The sequence below is a fragment of the Pristiophorus japonicus genome, chromosome 22, assembly GCF_044704955.1.
Source record: "Pristiophorus japonicus isolate sPriJap1 chromosome 22, sPriJap1.hap1, whole genome shotgun sequence".
Classification (NCBI taxonomy): Eukaryota; Metazoa; Chordata; class Chondrichthyes; family Pristiophoridae; genus Pristiophorus; species Pristiophorus japonicus.
Window position 1 is genome coordinate 65,809,538 of NC_091998.1, and position 19,225 is coordinate 65,828,762.

Here is a 19,225-nt window from a genome sequence, read left to right on the forward strand (position 1 = left end):
GCGGACAATGTGGCCTGCCCAGTGGAGCTGATCAAGTGTGGTCAGTGCTTCGATGCTGGAGATGTTGGCCTGGTCGAGGATGTTAATGTTGGTGCGTCTGTCCTCCCAGGGGATTTGCAGGATCTTGTGGAGACATCATTGGTGGTATTTCTCCAGCGAGGTGTCTACTGTACATGGTCCATGTCTCTGAGCCATACAGGAGGGCACTACCAGGGTTCCCCTGAAGGTGCTAACTTGGCGAGCTATTCCTAACCGAGCCTGGTCCAGCCTCACCCAGTGCCGCACTCGCACACTTGGTGGGTAGCAATCAAGAACGGGGATGGTGCCCAATTTCTGCCCTCCGTAGCCCACAGACACAAAGCTACTTCGTGTAACCCTAGTCCCACGCCTCCAGCGACCATTGAACTCACCACAAGCTGGGGGGGGGGGCAGTGGCGGGAGAGTGGGGGGGGGGGGTGTTGAAGCCTGGACAGTCCTGGTTTCTCCCATTCAGGGACGGTGACTTCTATCTCAAAGAACGCTGGGGAAACCTAACCCTTTGTCTTTGAAAAAACTGCACAACAGTAAGAACCTTAGAGGACAAGACCGGGGAATTAGTGATGGGGAACATGGAGATGGCAGAAACTCTGAACAAATATTTTGTATCAGTCTTTACGGTAGAGGACACTAACAGTGGATAGTCAAGGGGCTATAGGAGGGGGGGGGGGGGGAGGGACTTAACACAATCACAATCACTAAGGAGGTGGTACTCAGTAAGATAATGGGACGAAAGGCAGATAAATCCCCTGGACCTGATGGCTTGCATCCTAGGGTCTTAAGAGAAGTAGCAGCAGGGATTGTGGATGTATTGGTTGTAATTGTGTGAAGAGGACACAAAAAATCTGCAAAAGGACATAGACAGGCTAAGTGAGCGGGCAAAAATTTGGCAGATGGAGTATAATGTTGGAAAGTGTGAAGTCATGCACTTTGGGAGAAAAAAAATCAAAGAGCAAGTTATTATTTAAATGGAGAAAGATTGCAAAGTGCTGCAGTACAGCGGGACCTGGGGGTACTTGTGCGTGAAATAACAAAAGGTTAGTATGCAGGTACAGCAAGTGATCAGGAAGGCCAATGGAAACATGGCCTTTATTGCAAAGGGGATGGAGTATAAAAGCAGAGAAGTCTTGCTACAGTTATACAGAGTATTGGTGAGGCCACATCTGGAGTACTGTGTTTTGGTTTCCATATTTACGAAAGGATATACTTGCTGTGGAGGCAGTTCAGAGAGGGTTCACTAGGTTGATTCCGGGGATGAGGGGGTTGACTTATGAGGAAAGGTTGAGTAGGTTGGACCTCTGCTCATTGGAATTCAGAAGAATGAGAGGTGATCTTATCGAAACGTATAAGATTATGAGGGGGCTCGACAAGGTGGATGCAGAGAGGATGTTTCCACTGATGGGGAGACTAGAACTAGGGGGCATAATCTTAGAATAAGGGGTCGCCCATTTAAAACTGAGATGAGGAGGAATTTCTTCTCTCAGAGGGTTGTAAATCTGTGGAATTCGCTGCCTCAGAGAGCTGTGGAAGCTGGGACACTGAATGGATTTCAGACAGAGATAGACAGCTTCTTAACCGATAAGGGGATAAGGGGTTATGGGGAGCGGGCGGGGAAGTGGAGCTGAGTCCATGATCGGATCAGCCAAGATTGTATTAAATGGCGGAGCAGGCTCGAGGGGCCGAATGGCCTACTCCTGCTCCTATTTCTTTTGTTCTTATGTTCTTATAACACCTGTTTGTCTGGTGGTTCTTTGGACCCAGTTAAACACTGCACATTGTCGCCTTCCCAAGAACCAGGTACTGCCACATTTGCCGATCGGGGTCGGAAGATGTCACCCGTTGAGTGTGCTGGGTTGCTGCGGACTCGAGGAATGATACCTGTTTTTCAGCACATCTTGCTGACACGCCTTGATGATGGAATTAATAATAGCCGCAAGGAAGTGCATGCAGGAGACCAGCAGTGCCCACAGACCTTCTGTAAAATGGGAGCTGTGGAACGACAAAACATCACCACGTTAGTCATCGAACAATGACAATGCCACAACTGCTTTTCACTTCGGAGCTTATCTGGTCACAGTGCCTCCTGCTTGGACCCACTCTCTCCGAGGACCCCCAAACTCACTGCCACCCTCCGCCATCCTACCCAGGTCCTACAGTCTTCTGCTCAGGTGAACGTTACCTTCCTCACTGCACCCGCTAACTGGACAAGTGGATGACACCAGCTCTCAGCCAAGCCTCGGGGGTGAAAGGTCAGTACGTCAGCCCATTCCACCACTCAGCTCTCTTCACTTCGATTTGAGACACGTTAAAAAAAAAATACACTCGGTAACAAATCGCGAAGAAATTCCGATGCTCTCTGCTTTCTCTGAAGAGTTTCCCACCCTGCCACTCCCAAACCTGCCTGAGATTGAGACCACCTCTGCCCATTCCTTCCTAAAGACTGACTGGCAGGGGTGGGGGGGGGGTTAGGGGGCAGGTCACACCACCCACCCACATGGACCAGGCACTTTGCCAGGTCAGTCTCGCTCATGAACTCACCTGTGCTGATTTTCGACGCAGACTGGAAGCTCGGCCCCTGTGGCGTTTATTCTGGCCTTTCGCACAGTCTCTGCTATCAACCGCAGGGTGTCTGAAAAACATTGAACGTTACCAGTCTGTCCCCTCCTCCCGACTGGCCATACACAATCAGCTGTCTATCACCATGGCTGCCGTGGTGGCGATCGTATTTGAAACCCATTCGTTGTTGGACCAAGGGTGGAACGTGTCAAAGGAAAATAAAAGAAAGGCTTGCATTTATATAGCGCCTTTCACGAGCACCAGGCGTCCCAAAGCCCTTTACAGCCAATGAAGTACTTGTCGGAGTGTAGTCACTGTTGTAATGTAGGAAACACAGCAGCCAATTTGCGCACAGCAAGCTCCCACAAACAGCAATGTGATAATGACCTGATAATCTGAGAGAAAACTATTGGCTAGGACACTGGGGATAACTCCCCTGCTCTTCTTCCAAATAGTTCCAGGAGAACTTTTATGTCCACCTGAGAGGGCAGGTAGGGCCTCGGTTTAATGTCTCATCTGAAAGACAGCACCTCTGACAGTGCAGCACTCCCTCAGCACTGCACTGGGAGTGTCAGCCTAGATTTTTGTGCTCAAGTCCCTGGAGTGACACTGAACCCACAACCTCCTGACTCCGAGGCGAGGGTGCTGCCCACTGAGCCAGGGCTGACACGCTCAACATTGGCCCAGGTGTTCACTTTCAAAAGGGAATTGGATAAATACTTTTACAGGTTTTTGCTTTGCTATACGAGGGGAGTTATAAAATGCCTGTTGTTAGAGTTAAGAAGCAGCGCTGTAAAACCATCGCGCTGCACTCTCACTCTCAGCATCATCAGCAACCAAGTGATACTGAGAGTGGAATGTGTAACAGAGAAAGTTATCAGTGAAAGTTACACTGAGAGTGGATGTGTAACAGAGAGAGTTATCAGTGAAAGTTATACTGAGAGTGGGTGTGTAACAGAAAGTTATCAGTGAGCCTTACACTGAGAGTGGGTGTGTAACAGAGAGAGTTATCAGTGAAAGTTACACTGAGAATGGGGTGTGTAACAGAGAAAGTTATCAGTGAAAGTTACACTGATAGTGGGTGTGTAACAGAGAAAATTATCAGTGAAAGTTACACAGAGTGGGGTGTGTAACAGAAAGTTATCAATGAAAGTTACACTGAGAGTGGGTGTGTAACAGAAAGTTATCAATGAAAGTTACACTGAGAGTGGGTGTGTAACAGAGAACGTTATCAGTGAGCCTTACACTGAGAGTGGGGTGTGTAACAGAGAAAGTTATCAGTGAGTCTTACACTGAGAGTGGGTGTGTAACAGAGAAAGTTATCAGTGAGTCTTACACTGAGAGTGGGGTGTGTAACAGAGAAAGTTATCAGTGAAAGTTACACTGAGAGTGGAATGTGTAACAGAGAGAAACTCGTGCTGAGGGGCAAAGTAAACTGTGCTTTGGACATCTTATGCATGCAGTTGTCATGGTAACAGTTTCTGAATTGCCTCTCTCTCCTCCTATAGGTCGATGGAGCTTGCCGCTGCCAGTTAGAGAATAAAGTAGAATATAACCCAAAAGGCCCTTACCTCTGCTGCTGTCACGCTGGGACTGAAAGGCAGTCTTCAGCGTGTAGTACGCACTCTTTCCTGTCAAAGTGTAATGTAATCTCATATAGAAATGCTTGGACCTTTTCATTGTGCTGGGCTGACGACCTTGAAAAAGAATATAAAGTCAGGCCGGACTCAGGGAACGAGAGACCCTAGTGGGCCGAGCCAGTCACCATTTATCCAGAATGGGCTCGAGACTCCAACGCACATCACCACGCACTCCCGGAGACCTGACTGACCAGAAGGAATGGCCCTTTGTGAAAACCACTGCAGCAACTGGCAAAGGAGGGTAGCTGAAGCTTCACTCAAGGGCCGGTGGTAATGTCACTGGGCTATCAGGAAGTGCTCTGCAGTGCAGTTGGTGTGGCTCAGGCTGGGTAATGCGCCCATAAAATCCAGGGTCAAAATCCTGGAACTCCCTCCCTAACAGCACTGTGGGAGCACCTTCACCACACGGACTGCAGTGGTTCAAGAAGGCGGCTCACCACCACCTTCTCAAGGGGCAATTAGGGATGGGCAATAAATGCCAGTCTTGCCAGCGACGCCCAGATCCCAGGAACGGACAGAACAAAAAATAAAAATAGGGTGTGAACTATTGATGGATGATACGCTTTCCCACAAACAGAACGGAGGAGGTAGAGCAGGCGTTGAAAACAATGGCATTTGGTGGATTCTTAGAGCCCTGTGACGAATGTGCCACGTACAGACGTCAGCCAAAAAGATATCCAGAGACCAGCTTGCTGCATTGGTCACAGATACTAATGGAAAGACAATCAAGCTTAATGCTTGAGGGTCAGTCTGCGGGTGACTGCCAACGAGAGATTGCCAACGATGTCTCCGCAAGATCCTGCAAATCCCCTGGGAGGACAGACGCACCAACGTTAGCGTCCTCGACCAGGCCAACAACCCCAGCATCAAAGCACTGACCACACTCGACCAGCTCCGCTGGGCGGGCCACATTGTCCACATGCCCCCGACATGAGATTCCCAAAGCAACTCCTAAACGGCAAGCGAGCCCCAGGTGGGCAGAGGAAACGTTACAAGGACACCCTCAAAGCCTCCCTGATAAAGTGCAACATCCCCACCGACACCTGGGAGTCCCTGGCCAAAGACCGCCCTAAGTGGAGGAAGTGCATCCGGGAGGGCGCTGAGCACCTCGAGTCTCGTCACCGAGAGCATGCAGAAATCAAGCGCAGGCAGCGGAAGGAGCGTGCGGAAAACCAGTCCCACCCTCCCCTTCCCTCAACCACTGTGTGTCCCACCTGTGACAGGGACTGCAGTTCTCGTATTGGACTGTTCAGCCACCTAAGGACTCATTTTTAGAGTGGAAGCAAGTCTTGCTCGATCCCGAGGGACTGCCTGTGATGATGACAGGTCTGTTATCTAACTCTCCAGTCATTGACGTTATAGTCAGACACCCTCGAAAGGAGCAAAAACCAGGTAGCCCGACAGTTCAAAGCTCGCGGCTGGAACTAGCCTGATGCCGGTACGTTGAGTACATTCAACAGTCACAAAACATGCCAGGACATTGGGCGGTCTGTATGGCACTGATCCTTTCCCTCGATTCCTGGACTTTGGGTACCAGAGTCTGCCTACACTTGCCGATTCAGAGTTACAGTTCCAACAGGGACAGATAGACAGAGATATAGAGCATGTTTACCGATTTCGATCTTCTCAATGTCCTCCAGACATATCCGACTGTAATGGCTGACTTCACATTCCTTGTCGATGCTGTAAAGAAGACAAATTAATTAAGAAGACATCACCAAGCCAAGACAAAAACCCTTCTTACATACATCTGTTCAACAAATTTAGGACCACCTTCAGAATCATAGAATGATGCAGCACAGAAGGAGGCCATTTGGTTCATTGTGCCTGTGTCAGCGCGTTGATGCCAATTATGCCAAGATCCCACTGCTCTTTCCCCACAGCCCTGCAAACCTTTCCCTTTCAAGTGTTTATCCAATTCCCATTTAGAAGTTACTGTTAGATCTGCTTACGCCGCCCTTTCAGGCCGTGCGATTGTGTGACTAAAATGCTTCACAATCGAGTACTCACTGGGCAAAGTAGCATGCGTGATTGGAGAGCAGAAACATAACGTCCAAATCCTGGATTGCTGCATCCATCAACCTGTAGCAAGGAAGAAATAGGAGAAAAACAAAAGTGAAGAGTTCGATGGAGACAACATCCGATTGCAATTCCTCTTCTGACACCTACATTTGAGCCTCGAATCGATGATTGGCGAGAGCAGACTTCAATGTTCAAAGTTTCACTGTCCATCATTTTAATGGATTTAAAACATACAGGCTGGCACCTCCCTTAAAACAGCAGATCGTGAAATGTCTTGTAAACTCATTGGGCTAGACTTTCCACTTAACATCTATGGCCCATCCTTGGCCCAAAATGGACCTCTGTCGCCATTTTCATCAAAAAATGGAAACTAGGCCCAAAACATCACTGGAAAAATAGGCCCCCAAGTTTCGGCTCACTTTGCCGAAACGATTGCCGAAACGATTGCCACACAAGGCCCATAAAGCTCTGTCACTAACAGTACTTCCCAGCTCCGATCCTAGGGAATTGGGAAATATTTCTACACACACAGGGGGTAGAAGTTTGGAACTCTTTTCCGCAAATGGCAACTGACGCTAGATCAATTGTAAATTTTAACTCTGAGATTGATAGCTTTCTGTTAACCAATGGTATTAAGGAATATGGGCCAAAGGTGGGTATATGGAGTTAGATCACAGATCAGCCGAATGGCGGAACAGGCTCCAGGGGCTGAATGACTTCCTCCTGCTCCTGTGTTCCGGCTGCTTCTGACCAGTTATTTCCTCAGTTTATCTCTATTTCCTTTGGCAAGTGGATGGGCAGCAGACCACATCCCAGATGTACCAGAGCATCGCCGTCCTGTTAACTCTCCTGCCTTTCCTCCTGCTCAGCTTGACAACAGGCCTCAATGCTCGAGTTTGGTGTAGCACAGTTTCCCTGCCACTTACCCCACCCATGCTCATAGGCTCTCAGTTAAAAGAAAGACTTGCATTTATATAGTGCCTTTCACAACCACCGCACATCGCAAAGTACTTTACAGCCAATGAAGTGTAGTCACTGTTGTAATATGGGAAACGCAGCAGCCAATTTGCGCACAGCAAGCTCCCACAAATAGCAAAGTGATAATGACCAGATAATCTGTTTTTGTTCTGTTGATTGAGAGATAAATATTGGCCCCAGGACACCGGGGATAACTCCCCTGCTCTTCTTCAAAATAATGCCATGGGATCTTTTACGTCCACCTGAGAGAGCAGACGGGGCCTCGGTTTAACTGAAAGACGGCACCTCCGACAGTGCAGGACTCCCTCAGCACTGCACTGGAGTGTCAGCCTGGATTTTTGTGCTCAAGCCCCTGGAGTGGGACTTAAACCCACAACCTTCTGATTCAGAGGCGAGAGTGCTGCCCACTGAGCCACGGCTAACACTAAGCTGACATGAGTTACTCTGTTACCTCATGACAATGGATCCAGTTAGAATACTCCATTACACGCTCAACTCTAGGTCTCAATTAGGACAGGCATCTGTTAAACATAATCTGCCAGCATGATGGTCTCGGTTGGACTTGGTACACACACCACCCTCATTGGAAGGCTTTCAGTGCAACACCCAACCCTCAGTATAAGGTTATACCATTCTCACTGTTACGCACCTTACACTTAGTACAGAGTTTTCAATATAACACTATCTTTTAATAAGGCTCAACATACAATTAATCTGAACCTTGTCTGCTAACGTTTACACAGTGTATTTTTATTGCCTTCTCTTCCCGCCCGCATCGTTACCCCTGGTGCCCCCAAGGATCTATCCTTGGCTCCTCCTATTTCTCATCTACATGTTGCCCCTCGGCGATATCATCTGGAAACACAGCGTCAGTTTCCACATGTACACTGACGACACCCAGCTCTACCTCACCACCACTTCTCTCGACCCCTCTACAGTTTCTAAATTGTCAGACTGCTCGTCCCACATCCAGTTCTGGATGAGCAGAAATTTTCTCCATTTGAATATTGGGAAGACTGAAGCCATTGTTTTCAGTCCCAGCCACAAACTCCGTTCCCTGGTCACTGACTCCATCCCTCTCCCCAACTCCTGTCTGAGACTGACCCAGACTGTTCACAACCTTGCTGTCATATTTGATGCTGAAATGAGCTTCCGGCCACATATCCACAGCATAACTAACACCGCCTATTTCCACCTCCGTAACATCGCCCGACTCCGCCCTGCCTCAGCTCATCTGCTGCTGAAACCCTCATCCATGCCTTTGTTACCTCTAGACTTGACTTTTCCAACGCACCCCTGGCTGATCTCCCACACTAGAGGTGATCCAAAACTCGGCTGCCCCGTGTCCTAACTCACACCAAGTCCCGCTCACCCATCTCCCCCTGTGCTCGCTGACCTACATTGGCTCCCGATTAAGCAACGCCTCGATTTCAAAATTCTCATCCTTGTTTTCAAACCCCTCCATGGCCTCGCCCCCTCCCTATTTCTGAAATCTCCTCCAGGCCCACAACCAGCCCCCCCCCCCACCCCCACCCCGAGATGTCTGCGCTTCTCTAATTCTGCCCTCCTGAACATCCCTGATTATAATCGCTCAACCATCGGTGGCCGTGCCTTCAGCTGCCTGGGCCCCAAGCTCTGGAACTCCCTCCCTAAACCTCTCCGCCTCTCTATCTCTCTTTCCTCCTTTAAGACTCTCCTTAAAACCCACCTCTATGGCCAAGCTTTTGGTCACCTGTCCCTAATTTCTCCTTATGTGGCTCAGCGTCAGATTTGTTGTCTCATAACACAGCCGTGAAGTGCCTTGGCTTGTTTCACTACGTTAAAGACGCTATATAAATACAAGCTGTTGTTGTTTATGAGACAATCTAGTACAAAAAATCCATGTTACAAAGAGCAATAAAACCTCTGATAAAATGACAATGTTTCGAGGACTTCTCTACAGTTGGGAAGGCTTTAACCCCCACCATACCTCCGGAGTACGTCTCCCCACACCAGCCCAGCCTCCCCCCGCCCCCCCCGCAAACAATTACCTCCTGGCTCTCGGGCGGTGAAAAGTCCCGGTCTCGGGCATCAGTGGGGGAGTGCAGGATAAAGGCCCATGGATCCCAGGGACACAGGCGGTTCAGGAACGTACCCGGGATCACTGGGCCCGATCCTCCAATCAATGAGCAGAATTCAATTTCAATCGTTAACGAAGGGAATCCCTGAATGATATGCAATGGAATCCCCTAATCTAATAATTATACAATGTACGGAGTTGAATTTTATTCCAAAGTACCTTCATTGCAACAACCTCAATAAAATTTAATTTTTTGACAATAATTTCTTACATCATTAAAAAACTGTAATCCCGGCCAATATTTGCATAAACTAATTTGTGCATAATTTTGGATGTGAAAATGTTTAATTTAAGCCTTAGATATCCCCTTACGATAATGCAAACAGGCCCTATGCCCGCTTGCATCAACCGTAAGACTTGCATGGGCGTGGGATCACGTGGGCCCGATCCTCCAATCAAATGAGTAGAATTCAATTTCAATCGCTGGCCAGTCGCTGGGCAAATAGGCCAACTCCGCCAGTGATTGGTTTTTAGCGCGTGTGGAAATCCGGAATTTGCGGGGCGTTTCACAGGGGATACAACGGCGAACTCTGGGACTACGCCGTTACAGACACCGCAATTTCAGGGCCAATTAAAAACTCCACACTGACTGGGCGCTAAGTCCTTTGAAAAGAATGAGTTGCTGATGGACCTTGGGCCATTGTCAATGAAGAGCCAGCCTCCCAGGAACTCCTCGCTGCTCGGGATCATGAGCAAACTGCAGGCATTGATTAAAGTTTCAATTTCCTCCTTCTGCCTCCTCCGACGTTCTTTCTTCAGCAAAGCCTTTGCAGGCTTTTCCTTTGTGATGAGAGCGTGCAGATCCTTGGTCATCTGAACCCCGTGCATCAGATCTGTGAACAACCAGAAGAACCTGGATTACTATCACTGTGCCGGGTCCCTGCCCCAAGAATTCCTGCACCTGTTGTGGTATTGAACAGGCAGAGAGTCGTTGCCAGAGGAGGCTGAAATTGCCTTTTTTGTTAAAGCCTCTGGGCAGGACCAGAACCAATGTCCTAGGGGAAGTGTTGCTAGTGCTGTTGGGGAGGAGTTAAAATAATATGGCAGGGGTATGGGAACCTATGCAGGGAGACCGAGGAATGTAGAAGTAGGCAGAAGCAAAAGATAGAAAGAAGAAAAGTAAAAGTGGAGGGCAGAGAAACCCAAGACAAAAAGCAAAAAGGGCCAAATTACAGCAAAATTCTAAAGAAGCAAAGGGTGTTAAAAAGACAAGCATGAAGGCTCTATGCCTCAATGCGAGGAGTATTCGCAATAAGGTGGACGAATTAACCGTGCAGATATGATGTAATTGGCATCAGGGAGACATGGCTCCAGGGTGACCAAGGCTGGGAACTCAACATCCAGTGGTATTCAACATTTTGGAAGGATAGACAGAAAGGAAAAGGAGGTGGGGTGGCGTTGCTGGTTGAAGAGGAAATTAATGCAATAGTAAGGAAGGACATTAGCCTGGATGATGTGGATTCGGTATGGGTGGAGCTACGGATACCAAAGGGCAGAAAACGCTAGTGGGAGTTGTGTACCAAACAGTAGTAGTGAGGTTGGGGACAGCATCAAATAAGAAATTAGGGATGCATGCAATAAAGGTACAGCAGTTATCATGGGCGACTTTAATCTACATATTGATTGGGCTAACCAAACTGGTAGCAATGCGGTGGAGGAGGATTTCCTGGAGTGTATTAGGGATGTTTTTCTAGACAATATGTCGAGGAGCCAACTAGAGAGATGGCCATCTTAGACTGGGTGATGTGTAATGAGAAAGAACTAATTAGCAATCTTGTTGTGCGAGGCCCCTTGGGGAAGAGTGACCATAATATGGTAGAATTCTTTATTAAGATGGAGAGTGACATAATTAAGTCAGTGACTCGGGTCCTGAACTTAAGGAAAGGTAACTTCGATGGTATGAGACATGAATTGGCTAGAATAGACTGGCGAGTGATACTTAAAGGGTTGACGGTGGATAGGCAATGGCAAACATTTAAAAATCACATGGATGAACTTCAACAATTGTACATCCCTGTCTGGAGTAAAAAGAAAACGGGGAAGGTGGCTGAACCGTGGCTAACAAGGGAAATTAAGGATAGTGTTAAATCCAAGGAAGAGACATATAAATTGGCCAGAAAAAGCAGCAAACCTGAGGACTGGGAGATATTTATAATACAGCAGAGGAGGACAAAGGGTTTAATTAGGAGGGGGAAAATAGAGTATGAGAGGAAGCTTGCTGGAACATAAAAACTGACTGCAAAAGCTTCTATAGATATGTGAAGAGAAAAAGATTAGTGAAGACAAACGTAGGTCCCTTGCAGTCAGATTCAGGTGAATTTATAATGGGGAACAAAGAAATGGCGATCCAGTTAAACAAATACTTTGGTTCTGTCCACACGAAGGAAGACACAAATAACCTTCCGGAAATACTAAGGGACAGAAGGTCTAGTGAGAAGGAGGAACTGAAGGAAATCCTTATTAGGCGGGAAATTGTTAGGGAAATTGATGGGATTGAAGGCTGATAAATCCCCGGGGCCTGATAGTCTGCATCCCAGAGTACTTAAGGAAGTAGCCCTAGAAATAGTGGATACATTGGTGATTATTTTCCAACAGTCTATCGACTCTGGATCGGTTCCTATGGACTGGAGGGTAGCTAATGTAACATAACTTTTTAAGGGAGGGAGGGAGAGAGAAGGCGGGTAACTATAGACCGGTTAGCCTGACATCAGTAGTGGAGAAAATGTTGGAATCAATTATTAAAGACGAAATAGCATTTGGAAAGCAGTGACAGGATCAGTCCAAGTCAGAATGGATTTATGAAAGGGAAACCCTGCTTGACAAATCTTCTAGAATTTTTTGAGGATGTAACTAGCAGAGTGGACAAGGGAAAGCCAGTGGATGTGGTGTATTTGGACTTTCAAAAGGCTTTTGACAAGGTCCCGCACAAGAGATTGGTGTGCAAAATCAAAGCACATGGTATTGGGGGTAATGTACTGACGTGGATAGAGAACTGGTTGGCAGACAGGAAGCAGAGAATCGGGATGAACGGGTCCTTTTCAGAATGGCAGGCAGTGACCAGTGGGGTGCCGCAGGGTTCAGTGCTGGGACCCCAGCTATTTACAATATATATCAATGATTTGGATGAAGGAATTGAGTGTAATATCTCCAAGTTTGCAGATGACACTAAGCTGGGTGGCGGTGTGAGCTGTGAGGAGGACGCTAAGAGGCTGCAGGGTGACTTGGACAGGTTAGGTGAGTGGGCAAATGCATGGCAGATGCAGTATAATGTGGATAAATGTGAGGTTATCCACTTTGGGTAAAAAACACGAAGGCAGAATATTATCTGAATGGCGGCAGATTAGGAAAAGGGGAGGTGCAACGAGACCTGGGTGTCATGGTTCATCAGTCATTGAAAGTTGGCATGCAGGTATAGCAGGTGGTGAAGAAGGCAAATGGTATGTTGGCCTTCATAGCTAGGGGATTTGAGTATAGGAGCAGGGAGGTCTTGCTGCAGTTGTACAGGGCCTTAGTGAGGCCTCACCTGGAATATTGTGTTCAGTTTTGTTTAATAGCAATGTGTTGCTGTGAATTCTTAAGCAAAGAAACCATGAAGCAAATACATTACGTGGGCAATGCCACAAGGGTCATCCAGTAATAACTGGAAAATAAAGAACAAGGGAAGACCATGAAACCTACTCCTACCCCAGTTGATGCTCCACCTACGTTAACATGGACTCTACCCCACCTATTAATCTCCTGAGGGAAAGTTCATATTTCGTGCCATTTCTCCTCGTTACCCCCTGCTCTGACCGAGAAACCAGGCAGGCAACCCTTTCAAGGGCCCACTGATACTGCTGATCTTGATCATAGTATTGAAATTTATAAGAACATAAGAAATAAAATCAGGAGTAGGCCATACGGCCCCTCGAGCCTGCTCCACCATTTAATAAGATCATGCCTGATCCGATCATGGACTCAGGTCCATTTCCCTGCCCGCTCCCCATAACCCCTTATTCCCTTTACTTCTGTCTTAAATTTATTCAATGTCCCAGATACCTTAGCTCTCTGAGGCAGCGAATTCCACAGATCCACAACCTTCTGAGAGAAGAAATTTCTCCTCATCTCAGTTTTAAATGGGCGGCCCCCTTATTCTAAGATCACACTGTACAGCAAAATTCTAAAAGGACAAAGGGTGTTAAAAAAACAAGCCTGAAGGCTTTGTGTCTTAATGCAAGGAGTATCCGCAATAAGGTGGATGAATTAATTGTGCAAATAGATGTTAACAAATATGATGTGATTGGGATTACGGAGACGTGGCTCCAGGATGATCAGGGCTGGGAACTCAACATCCAGGGGTATTCAACATTCAGGAAGGATAGAATAAAAGGAAAAGGAGGTGGGGTAGCATTACTGGTTAAAGAGGAGATTAATGCAATAGTTAGGAAAGACATTAGCTTGGATGATGTGGAATCTATATGGGTGGAGCTGCAGAACACTAAAGGGCAAAAATCGTTAGTGGGAGTTGTGTACAGACCTCCAAACAGTAGTAGTGATGTTGGGGAGGGCATCAAACAGGAAATTAGGAGTGCATGCAATAAAGGTGCAGCAGTTATAATGGGTGACTTTAATATGCACATAGATTGGGCTAGCCAAACTGGAAGCAATACGGTGGAGGAGGATTTCCTGGAATGCATAAGGGATGGTTTTCTAGACCAATATGTCGAGGAACCAACTAGGGGGGAGGCCATCTTAGACTGGGTGTTGTGTAATGAGAGAGGATTAATTAGCAATCTCATTGTGCGAGGCCCCTTGGGGAAGAGTGACCATAATATGGTGGAATTCTGCATTAGGATGGAGAATGAAACAGTTAATTCAGAGACCATGGTCCAGAACTTAAAGAAGGGTAACTTTGAAGGTATGAGGCATGAATTGGCTAAGATAGATTGGCTAATGATACTTAAGGGGTTGACTGTGGATGGGCAATGGCAGACATTTAGAGAACGCATGGATGAATTACAACAATTGTACATTCCTGTCTGGCGTAAAAATAAAAAAGGGAAGGTGGCTCAACCGTGGCTATCTAGGGAAATCAGGGATAGTATTAAAGCCAAGGAAGTGGCATACAAATTGGCCAGAAATAGCAGCGAACCTGAGGACTGGGAGATATTTAGAACTCAGCAGAGGAGGACAAAGGGTTTGATTAGGGCAGGGAAAATGGAGTACGAGAAGAAGCTTGCAGGGAACATTAAGGCGGATTGCAAAAGTTTCTATAGGTATGTAAAGAGAAAGAGGTTAGTAAAAACAAACGTAGGTCCCCTGCAGTCAGAATCAGGGGAAGTCATAACGGGGAACAAAGAAATGGCAGACCAATTGAACAAGTACTTTGGTTCAGTATTCACTAAGGAGGACACAAACAACCTTCCGGATATAAAAGTGGTCAGAGGGTCTATTAAAGAGGAGGAACTGAGGGAAATCTTTATTAGTCGGGAAATTGTGTTGGGGAAATTGATGGGATTGAAGGCCGATAAATCCCCAGGGCCTGATGGACTGCATCCCAGAGTACTTAAGGAGGTGGCCTTGGAAATAGCGGATGCATTGACAGTCATTTTCCAACATTCCATTGACTCTGGATCAGTTCCTATCGAGTGGAGGGTAGCCAATGTAACCCCACTTTTTAAAAAAGGAGGGAGAGAGAAAGCAGGGAATTATAGACCGGTCAGCCTGACCTCAGTAGTGGGTAAAATGATGGAATCAATTATTAAGGATGTCATAGCAGCGCATTTGGAAAATGGTGACATGATAGGTCCAAGTCAGCATGGATTTGTAAAAGGGAGATCATGCTTGACAAATCTTCTGGAATTTTTTGAGGATGTTTCCAATAAAGTGGACAAAGGAGTACCAGTTGATGTGGTATATTTGGACTTTCAGAAGGCTTTCGACAAGGTCCCACACAGGAGATTAATGTGCAAAGTTAAAGCACATGGGATTGGGGGTAGTGTGCTGACGTGGATTGAGAACTGGTTGTCAGACAGGAAGCAAAGAGTAGGAGTAAATGGGTACTTTTCGGAATGGCAGGCAGTGACTAGTGGGGTACCGCAGGGTTCTGTGCTGGGGCCCCAGCTGTTTACATTATACATTAATGATTTAGACGAAGGGATTAAATGTAGTATCTCCAAATTTGCGGATGACACTAAGTTGGGTGGCAGTGTGAGCTGCGAGGAGGATGCTATGAGGCTACAGAGTGACTTGGATAGGTTAGGTGAGTGGGCAAATGCGTGACAGATGAAGTATAATGTGGATAAATGTGAGGTTATCCACTTTGGTGGTAAAAACAGAGAGACAGACTATTATCTGAATGGTGACAGATTAGGAAAAGGGAAGGTGCAACGAGACCTGGGTGTCATGGTACATCAGTCATTGAAGGTTGGCATGCAGGTACAGCAGGCGGTTAAGAAAGCAAATGGCATGTTGGCCTTCATAGCGAGGGGATTTGAGTACAGGGGCAGGGAGGTGTTGCTACAGTTGTACAGGGCCTTGGTGAGGCCACACCTGGAGTATTGTGTACAGTTTTGGTCTCCTAACTTGAGGAAGGACATACTTGCTGTTGAGGGAGTGCAGCGAAGATTCACCAGACTGATTCCCGGGATGGTGGGACTGACCTATCAAGAAAGACTGAATCAACTGGGCTTGTATTCACTGGAGTTCAGAAGAGTGAGAGGGGACCTCATAGAAACGTTTAAAATTCTGACGGGTTTGGACAGGTTGGATGCAGGAAGAATGTTCCCAATGTTGGGGAAGTCCAGAACCAGGGGTCACAGTCTAAGGATAAGGGGTAAGCCATTTAGGACCGAGATAAGGGGAAACTTCTTCACCCAGAGAGTGGTGAACCTGTGGAATTCTCTACCACAGGAAGTAGTTGAGGCCAATTCACTAAATATATTCAAAAGGGAGTTAGATGAAGTCCTTAGTACTCGGGGGATCAAGGGGTATGGCGTGAAAGCAGGAAGTGGGTACTGAAGTTTCATGTTCAGCCATGAACTCGTTGAATGGCGGTGCAGGCTAGAAGGGCTGAATGGCCTGCTCCTGCACCTATTTTCTATGTTTCTATGTTTCTATGCCCCCTAGTTCTAGTCTCCCCCATCAGTGGAAACATCCTCTCTGCATCCATCGTGTCAAGCCCCCTCATAATCTTTTACGTTTCGATGAGATCATCTCTCATTCTTCTGAATTCCAATGAGTAGAGGCCCAACCTACTCAACCTTTCCTCATAAATCAACCCCCTTCATCTCCGGAATCAACCTAGTGAACCTCCTCTGAATTGCTTCCAAAGCTCGTATACCCTTTCGTAAATATGGAAACCAAAACTGCACGCAGTATTCCAGGTGTGGCCTCACCAATACCCAGTATAACTGTAGCAAGACTTCCCTGCTTTTATACTCCAGCTCCTTTGCAATAAAGGTCAAGATTCCATTGGCCTCACTGATCCCTTGCTGTACCTGCATACTAACCCTGATCCCTGCGGCACCCCACCAGTTACTGATTGCCAACCAGAGAATGAACCATTCATTCCGACTCTTTGCTCTCTGTTAGTTAGCCAATCCTCTATCCATGCTAATATATTACCCTCAACCCCGTGAACTTTTATCTTGTGCAGTAACCTTTTATGTGGCACCTTGTCAAATGCCTTCTGGAAGTCCAAATACACCACATCCACTGGTTCCCCTTTATCCACCCTGGGAGTTACATCCTCAAAGAATTCCAGCAAATTTGTCAAACACGACTTCCCCTTCATAAATCCATGCTGACTGCCTGACTGAATTATGCTTTTCCAAATGTCCTGCTACTGCTTCTTTAATAATGGACCCCAACATTTTCTCAACCACAGATGTTAGGCTAACCAGTCTATAGTTTCCTGCTTTTTGTCTGCCTCCTTTTGTGGGAAAGTGAGATGTTCCAAAGAAATGGAAAAAAACTCCCCAAATTGAGGTAACAACAGAGTAGAATAATAGCAAATGGTAATTGTCCCCAATTCACTTTGCCTCACCCCCATCGAGGTACTTTGCGGGGTCAGGTCATTTAAATCAGTTCGACATTCCCCAGGTGCACGCCTGCCCTTTAAGTTGGGGTGAGGATCGAGCGGTAATGGCTGCTGGCTTGCAACTCTCCTGTCTGCCGCCCCAAAATGGGAGCAGAAGACCTTATGCTGCAATCCTCGTTCTCCTGGCCTTGTTGAAGTAAACACTGCTGACTGATCACATGCTTGCACCCACGGACTGAGCGCGGCTGTGTGGCAGGGTTTAACATAAGAAATAGGAGCAGGAGTCGGCCATTCGGCCCCTCGAGCCTGCTCCACCATTTAATAAGATCATGGCTGATCTGATCATGGACTCAACTCCACTTCCCTGCCCGCTCCCCATAACCCTTTACTCCCTTATCGCTCAAAAATATGTTTTTCTCCGCCTTAAATATATTCAATGTCCCAGCCTCCACAGCTCTCTGGGGCAGAGAATTCCACAGATTTACAACCCTCAGAGAGAAGAAATTTCTCCTCATCTCAGTTTTAAATGGGCGGCACCTTATTCTGAGACTATGTCTCCTAGTTTTAGTTTCCCCCATGAGTGGAAACATCCTCTCTGCATCCATCTTGTCCCTCATTATCTTATATGTTTCGATAAGATCACCTCTCATTCTTCTGAACTCCAATGTGTATAGGCCCAACCTACACAACCTATCCTCATAAGTCAACCCCCCTCATCTCTGGAATCAACCCAGTGAACCTTCTCTGAACAGCCTCCAATCCAAGTATATCCTTCCTTAAATACGGAGACCAAAACTGCACGCAGTACTCCAGGTGTGGCCTCACCAATACTCTGTACAGTTGTAGCAGGACTTCTCTGCTTTTATACTCTATCCTCCTGGCAATAAAGGCAAACATTCCATTTGCCATTTAAAGCTCATTTCTTCTGTGACTGGCCACTAAATGCTGAACAAGGGCAACAAATGCACCTGAACCTTGAACCCACCTCCTCGTGTGAAGGTTACTGACCTCCAGTCAATACCTCCCCCCCCCCAACCACCCATCCCCCACCCCCCACCACCGCCCATCCCCCATCCCCCCCCTGCACCCATCCACACCCCAACCACCCATCCCCCCCCAACCATCCATCCACCCCCCAACCACCCATCCCCCATCCCCCCCAACCACCCATCCACCCCCCAACCACCCATCCCCCATCCCCCCCCAACCATCCATCCACCCCCCAACCACCCACCCCCCCCCCTGCACCCATCCACCCCCCAACCACCCATCCCCCATCCCCCCCCCAACCACCCATCCCCCCCCCAACCACCCATCCCCCATCCCCCCCTGCACCCATCCACCTTCCCCCATCAGCTGAGCCTGAGATCAGGAGCTCAACACTTGGGGGAAAGCCCAGAGAGAAACCAACACCCAACCCCTTCATGTATGGTCACCACACACCACTGGACTTCTAAGAGTGCACAATCTCGAGGCATTTGTGTAGAGGAACAAGGAGAGTTAAATTAACGAGAGCAGATTGGAGCTGCTTGAACCACAGAGGACAAAACATGGATGCAGGCAGAGAAACTGATTGCGGTGAGGAGAATCATACAATCAGAGAAATTTACAGCACGGAAGGAGGCCATTCGGCCCATCGTGTCTGTGCCGACCGACCAAGAGCTATCCAGCCTAATCCCACTTTCCAGCTCTCGGTCCGTAGCCCTGTAGGTTACAGCACTTCAGGTGCACATCCAAGTACTTTTTAAATGTGGTGAGGGTTTCTGCCTCTACCACCCTTTCAGGCCGTGAGATCCAGACCCCCACCACCCTCTGGGTGAAATTTCCCCTTAAATCCCCTCTAAACCTCCTACC

At 47.5% G+C, this 19,225-nt stretch overlaps 1 protein-coding gene across 1 annotated transcript in view; it reads right to left on the reverse strand.

The window, feature by feature from the left end:
* Positions 1-1,868: 1,868 nt before the first annotated feature.
* The window catches only part of LOC139234658 (phosphatidylinositide phosphatase SAC2-like), a 51,813-nt gene continuing 34,456 nt past the window's right edge, over positions 1,869-19,225 (reverse strand). Inside the window, exons 13-18 of the mRNA XM_070865339.1 lie at positions 9,983-10,184; positions 6,243-6,314; positions 5,845-5,915; positions 4,164-4,289; positions 2,575-2,647; positions 1,869-2,025 (exon numbers count right to left, since the gene is read on the reverse strand). Of these exons, the coding sequence (XP_070721440.1) occupies positions 1,869-2,025; positions 2,575-2,647; positions 4,164-4,289; positions 5,845-5,915; positions 6,243-6,314; positions 9,983-10,184 (701 nt within the window). The remainder of the gene's footprint in view (positions 2,026-2,574; positions 2,648-4,163; positions 4,290-5,844; positions 5,916-6,242; positions 6,315-9,982; positions 10,185-19,225) is intronic.